Source organism: Polypterus senegalus, chromosome 18 (genome assembly GCF_016835505.1).
Source record: "Polypterus senegalus isolate Bchr_013 chromosome 18, ASM1683550v1, whole genome shotgun sequence".
Taxonomy (NCBI): domain Eukaryota; kingdom Metazoa; phylum Chordata; class Cladistia; order Polypteriformes; family Polypteridae; genus Polypterus; species Polypterus senegalus.
This window is the reverse complement of record NC_053171.1, coordinates 70,577,707-70,593,715: the sequence shown is the minus strand read 5'-3', so window position 1 is coordinate 70,593,715 and position 16,009 is coordinate 70,577,707. Positions and strand designations below refer to the sequence as shown.

General features: G+C 36.7%; 1 protein-coding gene across 5 annotated transcripts in view; it reads left to right on the top strand.

Annotated features, from left to right (window-relative positions):
• sipa1l1 (signal-induced proliferation-associated 1 like 1) overlaps window positions 1–16,009 on the top strand; it is a 251,214-nt gene that overhangs the window by 107,929 nt on the left and 127,276 nt on the right. For all 5 annotated transcript variants that reach the window (XM_039741579.1, XM_039741578.1, XM_039741577.1 and 2 more), the window contains exons 4-7: window positions 326–514; window positions 5,132–5,306; window positions 7,893–7,996; window positions 10,397–10,554. In XM_039741579.1, the coding sequence (XP_039597513.1) occupies window positions 326–514; window positions 5,132–5,306; window positions 7,893–7,996; window positions 10,397–10,554 (626 nt within the window). The remainder of the gene's footprint in view (window positions 1–325; window positions 515–5,131; window positions 5,307–7,892; window positions 7,997–10,396; window positions 10,555–16,009) is intronic.

Sequence of the window (16,009 nt, the reverse complement as noted above, 5' to 3'; positions counted from 1 at the left end):
TAAGCCCTAATGGTGTGTTTTAATTTCAAATCTTCATTCACAATTTTCCAGTAATTTGTTCCGTACAGAGTAAATGTACAAAATATTTTCATGTATTAAATAAAATTGTAAGATTTTCGTTTTGTGATGTCATTTTTGGTGGCTTTTCTAAAAGGTTTTGCTGATACACATATACTGTGTTCACCTATTAGATGTGTCTAGAAATCTTTGATGAAGTGATGTGGATCCTGGCGTTTATCATTCTGAAGCAGGAGATCTAGGCTGAGCTTTAAGAGTAACAATCTGTAAGATTTAACTCATTTTCCCTGCTTTCTCACAATTTCAGCTAACAACCCTACGTGGTTCCATTCTTGAGGATGCGGTGCCATCCACCTCAAAGCATGGTATTGCTCGAGGGCTTCCTTTGAAAGAGATTCTGGAGTATCTGACCCCAGAGCTTAATCTGCATTGTCTCCGTTTGGCCCTCAATACACCCAAGGCCACTGAGCAGCTGATGAAACTGGATGAACAAGGGGTAAGTTGACTCAGTCTGAACATTACTCAGGATAGAAATAAGACTCCTGCTACTAATATTTTCTGCCATATAAAATTAGTGCTAAGTAGTTGTGCTATTCATCTAAGAAGGGTGAAATCTAACACAGACCTCAGTGTTTTCAGTGTGAACATTAGTAGTGTACAAGTTATTGTATTTTGCAATGCCTGTAGTTATAAAAAGCATTGCATTTTTTATTCCAATTGATGGCACATCACAAACATTAGCACTGCTTTTGTGAATCCCATACCAAATGGCAAATAACAGAGTCATAGCAACCGGGTAGAAACACAAGATGCTTGTTCCTTTGATTAAGGTGCATATAAAGCAATGACTTTTATTGTGTTGCTTTAAAAAGTGCGCAAACAAGTTTAGCCTCCATCTGGAATAACATCTGACTGTTACTGTGACAGCTTGGGCTGGATAGATAAAGCATTAAGTTGGTTTCCAGGTACTGTACAAGGGTCTAAATAAGTTAAAACCTGAAGCATTTCCTCTAGTATTTCGAAGTTCAGACACTTAGGAAGAACTTTCCTTTAAAAAATCAGGCACATGCTAGTATGCAGGGGCATCTTTATATTGCCATAATGGCATAATCATCACCAAAATATATTTTAAAAAATGATAAGCATATAAAATAAAAATGAAATGCAAAAACAAAATTAATGTTATTCTTCTAAGAAGTACCACCTTAAGCTTTGTTGGTGGTGAGCCCAAACAATGGTTCCACATTGCTTTCTAGGCCATGTCCTATTAGGCTACGTGAATTATAAAGGAGTTATAATCCTTGCATTTATGGATCCCCTGTGAAGATCATACAGAACATTCGTTTTTGAGTATTACTTACTTTGTTACCTAGTTACCTTTTTTTTTTTTCTCTCCAGTTTTTTTGAATTTTGTTTAAAGCACACTTCTGTTAGAATGTGTGGAATGGCCAAAATTATAACAACAAAATAACAGGGAAATGAAATGAAAGGCAGAAGTGCTGGTGGAGGATATGCCACAGTCAAAATCAGTAAGAGACAAAAATGAAGGGCAAGAATAAACTCAAGACCATGGTCAAAATCAAACAGAAGAATTTCCTAATTCCAGGCCTAATTGAGAAGATTTACTATGAAGGTCTGATCACAGATAATACCCACCGAGAGATAGCGACTACACCACCAGATGATATCACAGGTGGCAGGAGCCACAAGACATGATAGGAAATGGCAAAACAAAATGGTAAATGGTATCTTGTTTAAAAAAAAAAAAAAAAAGTAGTGCCACAAAACAAAACGTGTCAACAATTAAATGTCAAAAATAAATACAAAAACCCTGAAATGGAACAGGAAGGTAATTAAAAAACCTTCAAAATTAACAAAATAAATAAACAAAACTATATAATCACATCTTCAAAGCAAATTTGCTAGTTAAGCTTCCAAAAGCCTTCTTAAACATGAAGACTGAAATCCATCCATTATCCAATACGCTATATCCTAACTACAGGGCCACGGGGGTCTGCTGGAGCCAATTTCAGCCAACACAGGGCGCAAGGCAGGAAACAAACCCCGGGCAGGGCGCCAGCGCAATGCTGTGAAGACTGAAATTTACTGGTGAAATCGAGTGTACTAGGAAATACAGTGGGATGCAAAAGTTTGGGCAACCTTATTAATAGTCATTATTTTCCTGTATAAATCGTTGGTTGTTATGATAAAAAATGTCAGTTAAATATATCATATAGGAGACACACACAGTGATATTTGAGAAGTGAAATGAAGTTTATTGGATTTACAGAAAGTGTGCAATAATTGTTCAAACAAAATCAGGCAGGTGCATAAATTTGGGCACCACAAAAAAGAAATGAAATCAATATTTAGTAGATCCGCCTTTTGCAGAAATTACAGCCTCTAAACGCTTCCTGTAGGTTCCAATGAGAGTCTGGATTGTGGTTGAAGGGTTGGACCGTTCCTATTTACAAAACATCTCTAGTTCATTCAGGTTTGATGGCTTCCGAGCATGGACAGCTCTCTTTAACTCACACCACAGATTTTCAATTATATTCAGGTCTGGGGACTGAGATGGCCATTCCAGAACGTTGTACTTGTTCCTCTGCATGAATGCCTTAGTGGATTTTGAGCAGTGTTTCTGGTCGTTGTCTTGTTGAAAGATCCAGCCCCGGCGCAGCTTCAGCTTTGTCACTGATTCCTGGACATTGGTCTCCAGAATCTGCTGATACTGAGTGGAATCCATGCGTCCCTCAACTTTGACAAGATTCCCAGTCCCTGCACTGGCCACACAGCCCCACAGCATGATGGAACCACCACCATATTTTACTGTAGGTAGTGGGTTTTTTTCTTGGAATGCTGTGTTCTTTTTCCTCCATGCATAACGCCCCTTGTTATGCCCAAATAACTCAATTTTAGTTTCATTAGTCCACAGCACCTTATTCCAAAATTAAGCTGGCTTGTCCAAATGTGCTTGAGCAGACCTCAAGCAGCTCTGTTTGTGCTGTGGGCGCAGAAAAGGCTTCCTCTGCATCACTCTCGCATACAGCATCTCCTTGTGTAAAGTGCGCCGAATGGTTGAACGATGCACAGTGACTCCATCTGCTGCAAGATGATGTTGTAGGTCTTTGGTGCTGGTCTGTGGGTTGACTCTGACTGTTCTCACCATTCGTCGCTTCTGTCTATCCGAAATCTTTCTTGGTCTGCCACTTCGAGCCTTAACTTGAACTGAGCCTGTGGTCTTCCATTTCCTCAATATGTTCCTAACTGTGGAAACAGACAACTTAAATCTCTGGGACAGCTTTCTGTATCCTTCCCCTAAACCATGATGGTAATCAATCTTTGTCTTCAGGTCATTTGAGAGTTGTTTTGTGACCCCCATGTTGCTACTCTTCAGAGAAAATTAAAGGAGGAGGGAAACTTACAATTGACCCCCTTAAATACTCTTTCTCATTATAGGATTCACCTGTGTATGTAGGTCAGGGGTCACTGAGCTTACCAAGCCAATTTGAGTTCAAATTATTAGTTCTAAAAGTTTTGGAATCAATAAAATGACAACGGTGCCCAAATTTATGCACCTGCCTGATTTTGTTTGAACAATTATTGCACACTTTCTGTAAATCCAATAAACTTCATTTCATTTTTTATCGTAACAACCAACGATTTATACAGGAAAATAATGACTATTGTTTGTTGACCAAACTTTTGCATCCCACTGTATAACTTAATAATAATAATTTCTCTTATCAAGATGGAGTGCCATTCCAAAGAATTTACCATTTCTTCCTGTGATATGTAAAACTCTGGGTCGTTTAAGTCAAACATTAGCATGAATACATGTACGACAAGTTAAATATGTTGATGGGTTAAACAAGTTAAGCATCACTATAGCTGTACGCTACATGTGTGAGTGAACAAGTTATGACAGAAAGAAGAGTCAGCTTTCTAATCTTGAGTTATCACAGAGCTCTAGTCATGCCAAATTAAAGTAAAACAAGTACAAAGAAAATGGTTTATTACAGAGACGATCATAGAAAGAGAAGGACAGAGTGTGTTGGTGACACTAGTAGAAAGGTACAAAAACTATAACCACTCTGGTATACTTTCCTACATAGCCAGTTCTCTTCCTGCTTTTTCTTTATCCTCTGGCCTGTTCTTCTCACCAGTAGAGATCTTGCCAACCACTAGCCATATGGTTTCAAAAACAATTAAGAGGCTGCCCAGAAGTGTCTTCTAGGCCCCAGGCCCTTGCCAGCATTCTGTCTGCTAGGGCATTCTGCAGTCCAACTCCTGGTCTGTTCTTCACCAAACTGCATTTAAGTCTGTTATTAGCTTGATACCGAGTTTCCCAAATAATAATAATAATAATAATAATAATAAAAGATTTTTTAATTTATTTTTAAATTTTATCCATCCTGAAACAAGTGAGACAATCCATCAAACCTGAGCTGGGAACCTTTGGGATTTGTGCTGCTTCTTGCCTGGCTGTGCTGTTTCACTAGTTTCCTGTCCATACTTAATTTTCCTGTAATAACAACGTCTCACAAGATCAGTCTTCGTGACTCACATTGAGTTTTTAATCACCACATATGAAGTCTAATTACAGGGGGAGATTATAGGGGATTCTTCCCAATGACATGTTAGTGGTCAGTGATATGGTGGTGATTAGTTGGAAGACTGAAGGTTGTATCATTTAATCTGTGTTGATATGCTGCACAGAGTAGTGGTGAACGTGCACAACTGTCACTTGACCCCGTTTTGCTGGCTTCATTGCCTCATTTATTAGCATGCTTCAACTCGCCTACTTGGTCACAGAAAACATGCCTAACTGTTAACCAGTGCACATTTGCTTCAAGACGAATAGGCTTTGTATTTTGCATTTTGACACTAGTTGGTCCTGCTGTCTAACTGGAATATGGCAGTAGCTCATCATTTTGTTGGCACCTAATGTGACTGTTGGGTATTTAATACTAGCGTGGGTGTAAAAAATCTCTGTATATTGCAGATCAAACTGTTCAAGGTTTACTTTTTTATTTCCTTATCACAGTCATTCTCATCAAAAGTGTCTACTACTAATGTGGAAAATTCTTCCTGCTTTTTTGGTATCTTGTAGCTTAGTTACCAGCTAAAAGTGGGCATCATGTATTGCAAAGCGGGACAAAGCACAGAAGAAGAAATGTACAATAATGAGTCCGCAGGGCCTGCTTTCGAGGAATTTCTTCAGCTTCTGGGGGAACGTGTCCGACTCAAAGGCTTCAGCAAGTACCGGGCACAACTTGATACTAAAAGTAGGTCTTAATTTTGGCCGATGAATACCTAATTGTTTCTTGTTTTTTTGTCATCATCATTATCAGCTGATGCTGCAGTAGTTTTAAGACAAGTCTGTATGTAATGAATTTTTTTTTTAACTCTTCCATATTAAAGGATAAGTTTGGTACTTTTCACGTTGAAGTTATTTCTTTGCAGACATGGTATATTGTGCTCTAAAGTTCAGTGTTTTATATGAACTAAAACAAAAAAAAAAAAAAACCAAACCTTGCTCGCACCGGTGCTTTACAATGGAGCTTAAAGGATTATGGGGCACCACCAGAAAATAAAAGCCGTTGTCGAGTATTAATCTGTGTCTTGCGATTAAATATGACTTTTTTAAAATAGTTGGTACATGCCATTTTTGAACAAAAAAAACCCAAAAACACACCAAGATTATGAGATTTAGCCATTTTAAGAGAAAAGCAGATGGCTGTGCACACCGCCTCATCGTTTATCTTCTTTAGCAATAACCTTTCACCTCCCAGCATATATTTCCTTTTGAACTCTAAATCACAGTGAACATTTTGGGCCATATGACTTTTTTTGTTTGGACTTAGTTCTGTATTTATGTGCGAACTCGCACAAGCAAGTAGAGAACGTATCCTTAACTTCGACAGAAATAGTACCAGGAATATAACATAAAATGATTATTTCCAGATCCCTTTTGTTGTCACAAACATGCGTTGGAAACATGGAAGGCATGATCACTTATATCAAAATTTTAACTGCTTCATTGGTAAGTTGTCAGGGTTTTATTTTCCAGTGGTTAGCCTCCATTGTAAAATGCCAGTGTGGGCAAGATATTTTGTTTAATTTTTGGAAAACCCTTAAATTTAGGACACAATTTTGTGTGGCAAATGCATATATAGCATGTTTGTGAAGAAATCATTTAAACGTGAAAAATACCAAATGTATCCTTTTATTTAGAATAGTTGCCCATATTGGAAGAGCTCATGTGATATTAAGCAAGATCTCAGGTTTTCAGTTGGTTCAGTATCTACAATTATGCTAGTTTACTTAGCGTGGTTTTAAAAAAAAAAAAAGGTGATTCTAAAAATAAATAATCCATTCACATGAAAATGTAATGAATTATAACTGCTTACTTTAGTTCTGTTGAGATGCTGCATTTGGTGCTTTTATGAACATTTTATACAGTCATCAAACACTTGGGATTAAAGTAATAAATACAAAAAAAGAAAAAAGGTCTATCAGTTCAAAAAAGTTGACCAGTCCTAGGGATACTTATCAAATCTATATTTTTGCTACAAAATAATTACTAATTGTTTAAATTACCACTTTGTTTAGTTACAAGGCTGGCAAGGCTTGTTAGCAAAATTCAAAAGCAGTCATTGTTCTGTTGTGCTGCAGCTTTTAGTGACTATTAGCAAACTGGCTTTTACTACTTATAGAGATCATGGGTTTTTTTGTGCAGCAACCTATTTTTTTGTTTTTTTCTTTTCAAAAACTGACTGTTGCAGTCAAACTATGCTAAAAAAAAGTCAAGTTGACTATCATGCTAGTTAAGTTCAGAGCTTTGAAGAAATCTGTTTGGATACACACTTGAAAAGAGCATTTTCAAAAAGAGCGAATGGATGTTTTTTGTTTTTCTTTGGCTTAAGAAGAATTGATTGGGGTGGTTTGGATATTTGAAATGGCTTCTTGTCATTTTTCTGTTATACTCTCACTAGATAAAAACATAAGGGTTTAGCTCAAAATGCATAGGAGGGCTTGTGAGACGTGTCTAGTCTGTGCTCCATGATATGCTGCTTCTGTAGTCCTATCCAGAATTATGTGGCTTAACAAAATGAATGGAGATATTTAGTTAAAATTGCCTGAAGGAACGTATTCCTCCTGAGTTTGGCTTTCCATGAAACATGATAAGTTTAGGCTATGGATAGATTTACACCTATCAGATCCAATCAGTATATTGGGATTTCCCCTTCATGTGTTGTTGCTCAATGTGAGGCAAAAGCCTGCCATTGTAAATAACTGTTCGGACAAAAGATATTACTAAAAATGTGTTCAGAATGTGTGTTTCATTATGTTGTTATGCCATGCATGGCAAAGGATGACTCTAAGGTACTGTATGTGTGTTGTTGTGTGACTTAGATGGAAAGAACACAAATATGTATACTGCTAAACACAAGCTTTTTAGAGACACTCCAGTCCACCATAGCCCTGTACTTGAATAAATAAAGTTTTTAATTATGAAAGACTGTAGGGGAAATTATCAGATTATCTGTGCCTTCATGGTTCAGGTATCCTCCTTTATTATGGCGTGATCACCAGTGAACTTGGAGAAAGTGTTGAAAGTATGTATCCAGACTAGCCTGAATTTGACCTAACCCTTAGCGAGCATCCTGCTGTCTTTTGTTCCATTGTCTCTTTATGAAGCCCAGCAAATGTAAACTTACTTTTGTACAACACTCAATGGAAAGTGCAGAATAAAAGAGAATATTACTGTTGTAACGTTGGGCTTTTCTTTGAACATGAATGAGGTTCTCTGTTGCCATGGCTTTACAAAGTTACCACTTTTAACACAGTGTTTTTTTTTGTACTTGCAGCGGACTCAACTGGCACTCATTCATTGTATACAGTGTACAAAGATTATGAAATTATGTTTCATGTGTCCACTCTGTTGCCCTACACGCCTAACAACAAGCAGCAGGTATGTAAACAGTTTTTTGATTTGATAATTTGATATACTATATTAATCCCTGAAGGGAAACTGTCTTTTTGAATGACTTTCTGGGGGTCAGAGTGTGCGGTCAGCCATTGTACAGAGTCCCTGAAGCAATTCTCAGGTTAAGGGCCTTGTTCAAGGACCGAAAGGAGTAGGATCTCCTCTGGCAATAACAGGACTTGAACCAGTAACCTTACAGATACTAGACACAGACCACTACCTCAATGAACAATCACATGTATGAGCTCACCTTTGTATATGTGAGGGATAATGAAACACATTTGCAGTGTTGAGTTAATACTGTATATACATAAATGTGCACATTACAAGTTCCTGAATACTGATGAACAAGGTTAAAATGATTAAGAGGAGGAAAAACTACCAGCTAAAGTGCAAGAGACAAAATAATGTGCAGCTAACTAATAAATTAGAAAGGGTGCAATGGAGAAGCAATCCGAATTTATAATACTGATTGTGGAAATGAAGGAAGATTAAAATATGATGGATGAGCACAAAGATGAGAAGGAAGCAGTTGGCCATTGTACTGCTTGAGACCACAAAGAAATTACAATCTTGGTACAGCTTGTCACATTATGTGAATGACAGCTGAGTGACAAGAAGAGAAAGATGAAGGAAACATTCTTTTCTGTCAGTGAGTGAAAAACTACTCCATCAACTTGTCCAAACAGCTCAACTACGTGTGCTTAGCATTTATCACATCTCTTTTATAGTGTACTCGCCACATTACCTTTCAAAGACCTTCCTTTACTTCTTCAGTCAGTTTCATAAATCTGGATTGCCTCTTCATTGTGCCTTTTCTAAGTTATCAGATATCTAGCCATTATTTTATCTATTGTACTTTAGCTGGTAGCTTTTCCTCCTTTTCATCATGTTATTTTAATAGAAAACATTTCAAACTATTTGGTACTTTTTGTCTTACGTGTACCTTCAGGAATTTTCCTCGTTATCCTTGTGTGTCTGAATATCTCTTGACCAGTGCTCCCTCTGTCAAGTACATTCCTATAAAGCCTGCTTCTCTGATTCTTGTCATTTTGCAAATGGGACTCTTATGACATCCGCAATCCATCTGTTAGTTGTTATGCAAATTACAATACGTGTGATACAAATACAATACAAATGACCATGAAGCAGTGTGGCCACCAGGACATGTTTATCGGGGGACACTGTTTGATTACAATGCAAATAAAGTCTACTTTACTTTGATTTCACAGTAAATACCTATGTCTGAGAGTGCATAAGTATAGAATGTACTGTAACACTGCAGGATTGCACTGTAACAAGCCAAATGCAGATTGCATTGATCAAACATGTGCAAAGTGGATTCAGGAATGTATTTATATATACTTTATTAGATCAGACTGCTCTTTGCATCACAGTTCATTGTGGTTACGAGGTTTAGCTGTTATGTGACCAAACATTGCAGTGTGCAGGACCTGTGGTATAAATGATTTTTATAGCAGTTTGCATTTAAAATCGTTGCCTTCCTTGTATTTTCATGTAGTAAAGCCTGTAGTTTGCAGAGAATACAGTGAAAAACAAAAAAAAATTATGTGAGAAACAGTTCTTTGTGTGAAAGAAGTGAGAAGTGCATACTGAATGCACCCCTCAAAGATTTCAGGCTGTTCTGAAGGTGAGAGTTCAGTTTGCCCAATAAATTGGATATATACACAAATATAAACTGTACATTGTGATATCTGAAAGAAAATTAATGTGGTAAAACTGCCTACAGTGGCTGCTGGTTTGAAAAAACAGTGGACTGGACCACACCTAAACTAAATAATATTGAAGTGTTTGGAATACAGGAACAAAAATGCGGTACCTATGGGAAGAATGTGCAAATTCTACATAAGAGATGTCTGAGCCATGATTAAAAATGAGACTCCTGAAGCTGTCATGCCATAGTGCCAACTACTTAGCCACCCTAAAATAGGTTGTTATTTGCAAAAAATGACACGTAACATGCCATCTTCAGAGTGAAAGATGTCTGGTGGGCAGTAATATTTCGCTCTCCTGTGTCAATATGATATAGTAATGCCCTAAAAAAATCAGATTGTTGAACACTTGGCAATTTTGTTTAATTTTAATAAGTTCTAAGTACTAATCTGTTGCAAAAATGTAAGTGTGCACCACTTCTTTAAAGGTAATGTATTTTTTATTTTTTTTTTAAATAAGTACTAACAGTTGAGTGTGATGGCGTTATGTTCATCGAGCATCTTCATACCTAAAGTAAGGCAGTCTTTATTCCTTTAACTGAAGACTCTCTTCATTTTTTCCATTATCGAAAATATCTTACCTTTTCCTATTTGATACTTTATCAATTATTTTGAATTATGGGTCATTGTGAATCTTTTCCATGTTTTGCAGTTGTTAAGGAAACGACACATTGGCAACGACATTGTGACAATAGTGTTCCAAGAACCAGGTGCCCTGCCATTCAGTCCAAAAAATATTCGCTCCCACTTCCAGCATGTCTTTGTTATTGTTCGAGCACATAGTCCTTGTTCTGAGAACACCTGCTACAGGTAAGTGACTGTTTTCTGGGGATGGAGGGGAATTGTTTTGTGTATTGCCGATCTGTTATTTTTTTAATGGTGTTTTCATTTAAACATTTTTTTAAATACTGAAAAATTTGCTCAAGATTAAAATGGGATTATAGAGAGTGGCATTCCTGATACACAACATATTGTTATCTCATCCTTTTATGACTCTGCCTCTGTCCTCCAAATAAAACCATAAATGTGTCTTTTCTCATAAGTCCATGTGTGTCAGGATCGCAGTAGTATGTTTTGGTTAATCTTTATGTTCTTACTGCCATTACTTTTGTTGTTCTCAGGATCTCTGCAGAGAACATCCAATTTTGTTTTAGTTCATTTTCAGAGTTGATAGTGTTTTTGTTTTTACTTTGAATAATTTTTATTTTTATAGCCCCATGAATGGCAGAAATAGCAATGTGACATATATATCACTGCTATAAAAGATAGCAATGTGACAACTTGCATATCCAAACTTTTGGATCAACAACAAAAAACACAGCAGCATAGTACAAAACATTACTCTGCTAGTGATGAAGACTGATTTAAAATGACATTGTGGTATAGAGAACTGCAGAGAAAAATGAAGAAAGAATTAGAGACTTTGAGTTCTTTTTGGTTTAGTTAAAGAGATTCAGTAGACTGAACATATATCAGTCTCTCTTACAAACATTAATTTGTCTCAGCATCAACAAATATAATATTGTTTCTACTGCTTGAACAATAACAAGAAACACTCTTAATCTGCAATTCTGTGTTGCCACTGTTGTTCAGAAATTGGAATCAAAATTTCAAAGTAAAATACATTAATAAAAGATCTTGATTCAGAGCAAGCATGCCTTTTTGCCAGAGGGAAAAAAACTACTAATGGAAAAACAAAACTGCTGTAAAATTATGTCTGGCAAGAAATTCACTTCTGGGATTGTAAATTGTGCACTGGCACATCACAGAGTAATGAGGGATATATAATGGAAGAACAAATCAGTTAACTTCATGGATTCTACTGGCTCGAGAGCCTCGAGATTTACCAAATGTAGTGTCCCAGATGAAATGTTAATCATCCATGACCACAAAGGTAAAGCCACAGGTAAGTCACAGCAGACCTCCATAGTTTGAGCCCACTTTATGCAGTAGGCACTGCTGGACATGGTCAACCGAATTCTAATTTTCGAGACTCCCAGTTTTGTTAAACACTGCATATCCACAAAGTCTCTGTGCAATATAAACACTATTAAAACTACACATGAAGGCATAGCCCTCTTCAGTTTGCTATATGATAAAGACTTAACTTTTGATGTTTTAAATGACAGCGTGGTCATTAAAAATGTTTGATCCTCAAGATGTGGCATATCCAAACATCTGCTTACCCAACTCACTACGCAAACCTTAAAATGCGATGGTGGATTATTTTCATTTCCTAGATCTGAAGTTTCTCTAAACCAGTGTATCTGATTTTGTTTCAGTAATCCATGATACACACGGTGTCTTTTCTTGAGCAGTAGCCATTTTCAGTTACCAGTTGATGTACTTCTCATTTATCTGAAATGGACAAAAAAAGTCATTAAAACATTCAAAACTTATTCTTTACTATGTAGCAAATTGTCCACATTTATCTTTTAATTTGTATTTTGAACACATTTTTAAAGTATATGGTCACGCTGTAATTCTCATGCCCATCTTTCCTGGAGAAGTCATTCATCATTTCACTTTCTCAACAGACTCTTTTTGGTATTGCTATTTATTCTTGCACACAGTGGTTATTATTGCTGAAGAAGATTCTCTTCAATTCCTGGTCCAGTTTTTTCTGTGCTGGGGTTACGGACTGTCTCAGTGTCAGCATTGATTTTCTGTGGGAAATAAATCTTAGCCTGTAAAGTTTTTTGTGTCAGGCTTAGGCTTGGATGAATGATTACAGTGTATTCATGTGTGAGTGTGGCCTGCTATGGACAGGCACCCCTTCTAGGGCTGGTCCCTTCTTTTTCTCTGTTTTATTCCCATTTATTTATTTTCTTTTTAACCATCTTCAGACACACACTTAATGAACTGCTAACAGCCAAAGAAGTGTTTTTCTAATAATCTTTGTGTTCTTCAACATTGTTTTAAATTGTAAATGTGAAGCTTATAGCGTCCCTAACGAGAAATACTACTCTCAGATTAACTGGTTTCCACTTCCACAATACTGACAACTATCTCTTTTCTCAAAGGAATAAGATCACAAATGCATTTAAATTCTGAGACAACCTTATATTGCAATACCTCCTAGCCAAAGGCAAGCTGTGTACTTGATGTTTCATGTGATCTGGAGTTTTGAGCCACCCTCGAGTTGTATGGCTATGACCTTCAACTCTAAAGGGGTTTTGTGATCCATTACATAATCAGAACAATGTGTTCAACCTTTTGCCTTACCAATCATTATTTGTTTTACAGCTGTGGACATCTAGGGGATGAACACACCGAAGAATACAATATCAAAATAAATAAGCAAAACAAAACCCTAGCTGTCCGTCTCAAGTGACCTAAAGGTGACTTGCACTCATGTTTATCTGGTCAAGTGACTCTGTCAAACAGCACTAGATCCTCACACCTTCCATAATATTCTTTTGTCAGCTTTAGCCTGTCTTCCTCCCTCAAGCTGAACTCTTGTCCAGCACTTCTTTCAGCTCCATATTTAGAAGTTTTCTTGCCAGATATAGGGCTTCTTAACCCCAGCCAGGCACCACCTCTGGCTAATTCCAGAAATACTGAAGGGCACTTTGATTCATTTGGACTACTCATTTAAATGAATTGATTCTTTTGAATTGTTTGACTTGTTTGCAGTCTGGGGTGCATGGTAATTGTGGGAAGGTGTAGCCTTTGGTTGCATCACAAAACTAGAATTTAATGATTCATACATTATTTTGATATACAGTGTATGGAAATACCACTGTTTTTTAATTTATATTAATTGTATATAAACATAGAATTTTTATTTATAATTAATTATATGTTTAACATGATATTTCATTTGCCATTGCCCTGTTTCCATACACAAAGTATGATAACACATTTAAAATGTATAATTAAAATAAGATGTTTCTTCAAAGAATCTCAAGTAAGTGAGAATTGTGTAACACATAATGATTCAAGAGCAAATCAAATGAATGAGAATTGCTAGACTGATTCTCAGCTAGTGACTCATTTACGAATCAGAATCAAGACCTTTGATTCAGATGGTCCTTGCACATACGCTTTAAACATCTATCGGCACAGTGAAAGGTGCTGATGACATAACGTAAGAAGAATGCAAATTCTCTTTAGCACTCCCATTTAGCTGTACTGAACCAATTTGTTCACATTCATGAATTAGTTCATATGATTCACTGAAAAGAGTTGTTCAAAAAGAATGAATTGTTCGCAAATCGCCCATCACTATCCAGGGAAAAAATTCCAGTGTGAGGTCATCATAAAATTTTGTGTTACTCTTTTAGCACTCCAGATATGCTTGCTGTCCCAAGTCCCATTTCTGACCTAAAAGGGTATGAATTTCCTGCGTTTCCCATCCATTAAAATGGGTAGCAGGGAAATTTAATATTTTTCCTTTCTACCACCTGTTGTACTTTGGGATTTTAGCTCTGTTATTTAGCATCTCCCACTATACTTCCATTATGTTGACTTATCCCATAAACAAGGTGTCTGGCTTCCCCTTGTGGTGATGGCCTGGCTACACAGACATGAACCTGCAGTGGTTGTCAATGTAGTATTGATCTGGGCATTTTATAACCCAACTCTCATTCTTAATCACCTAAAACCTCTGCAGTCATGGTCCCAGCCATGTGCCCTTTCACAGCTCTGAAAACTAAACCATAAACTTTGTTCATTTAAGAATTCTCCCTCTTGTATAAAAAGTGTTCTATCATATATAATGTATAAAGAATGAAATGTTGCCTTGCTTGTATGTGGCAGATTTCAATGTGATGACCTCCCATTAGGTATGTGGAGGTATAAAAGGAATTGGTATTCTTTCCTTTATTAACTTTACCTTACCTTGTGCAAAATCAAAAATAGGTTTTTCAAAGATGGGAATGCTAGACTATGCGGAAACTCTACACCATACTACTGTACTTGGATGTAGTGTGTGAATGGAGGTGTTCTACATTAGACTGGTGCATTTCAGGGTTGGTTCTTGCATAGCATTTGATGCCTTGGGGATCTACTCTGGAATCCCAACGACCTAAATTAGGCTTTAGTGAGTTTATTTACTGGGCTTAGCCTTAAAGTCCAACATGCCACTTACGTGTTAGTGAGTTGATGCTTAAAAGATTGTAAGATAGCAATTACATTAAATTTATGCTAGTTACCATTCTAAAACTTTTAATTGTTGTTTTTCTCTGCAGTATGGCACATCAATAAACATGAAATCATTTTGTCATATTCAGCTTACCAAGCATACATTCCAAACCAATGAGTTTAATCATATTTTTCAAAAGACGGTAACTGAAATTAGCCTGATGCCAAATTATTTACCAGAAATGTCCAACCCACTCATAACTCAATATGAATTATCATGGCCCTGCTTTGTGTTGAAGATTGTTAGTTAACACACATGAATGCTTTTCAAAATCTGCTTCTGTATTTGTTCATTGTATGGTTTAAAACAGTTGAAACGAGCCTATCAAACTTGGATTGAACATCAGTAATTTTGAGCAAAGTGGCTAAGGGTAAGGAGCTGCTCTAGGGAGTTTAATTGAGTGGTTTATGCTAAATTGCTATTTACATGGATCAAGTTTCTTTAGATGAAAGAAAATCAAGAGTGTGCATAGAAGCTGTTCAAGGCAATCCAAACAGCAGAAACATCCAAAAGCATGCTGGTAACTGGATTGAAAATTGAAAAACAAAGGTTTGGCTCACACTGTTGTACTTCCACACTTGAAATCCTTGTACCATAACAACTTTGTGGTTTTGTATATCTAAAGTATGTTATCTTCCCAATACTGGTTAAAGCAGGTTTAAAAGTGGGTGCAAGGATTCTTATACACTGTGTGCACAATTATTAGGCAAGTGAGTATTTTGACCATATCATTTTTAATGCGTATATTCCAACTCCAAGCTGTATTAACTTGAATGCTTATTGGATTTAAGCACGTCAGGTGATGTGTATTTGTGTAATGAGGGAGGGTGTGGCCTAAGGAGATCAATACCCTATATCAAGGTGTGCAGAATTATTAGGCAGCTAGTTTTCCTCAGGCAAAATGGGCCAAAAAAGAGATTTAACTGACTCTGAAAAGTCAAAAATTGTAAAAAGTCTTTCAGAGGGATGCAGCACTTTTGGAATTGCTAAGATATTGGTGTGTGATCACAGAACCATCAAACATTTTGTTGCAAATAGTCAACAGGGTCGCAAGAAACGTGTTGAGAACAAAAGATGCAAATTAGCTGCCAAAGGAACCCATTATCCTCCAGTACTTTC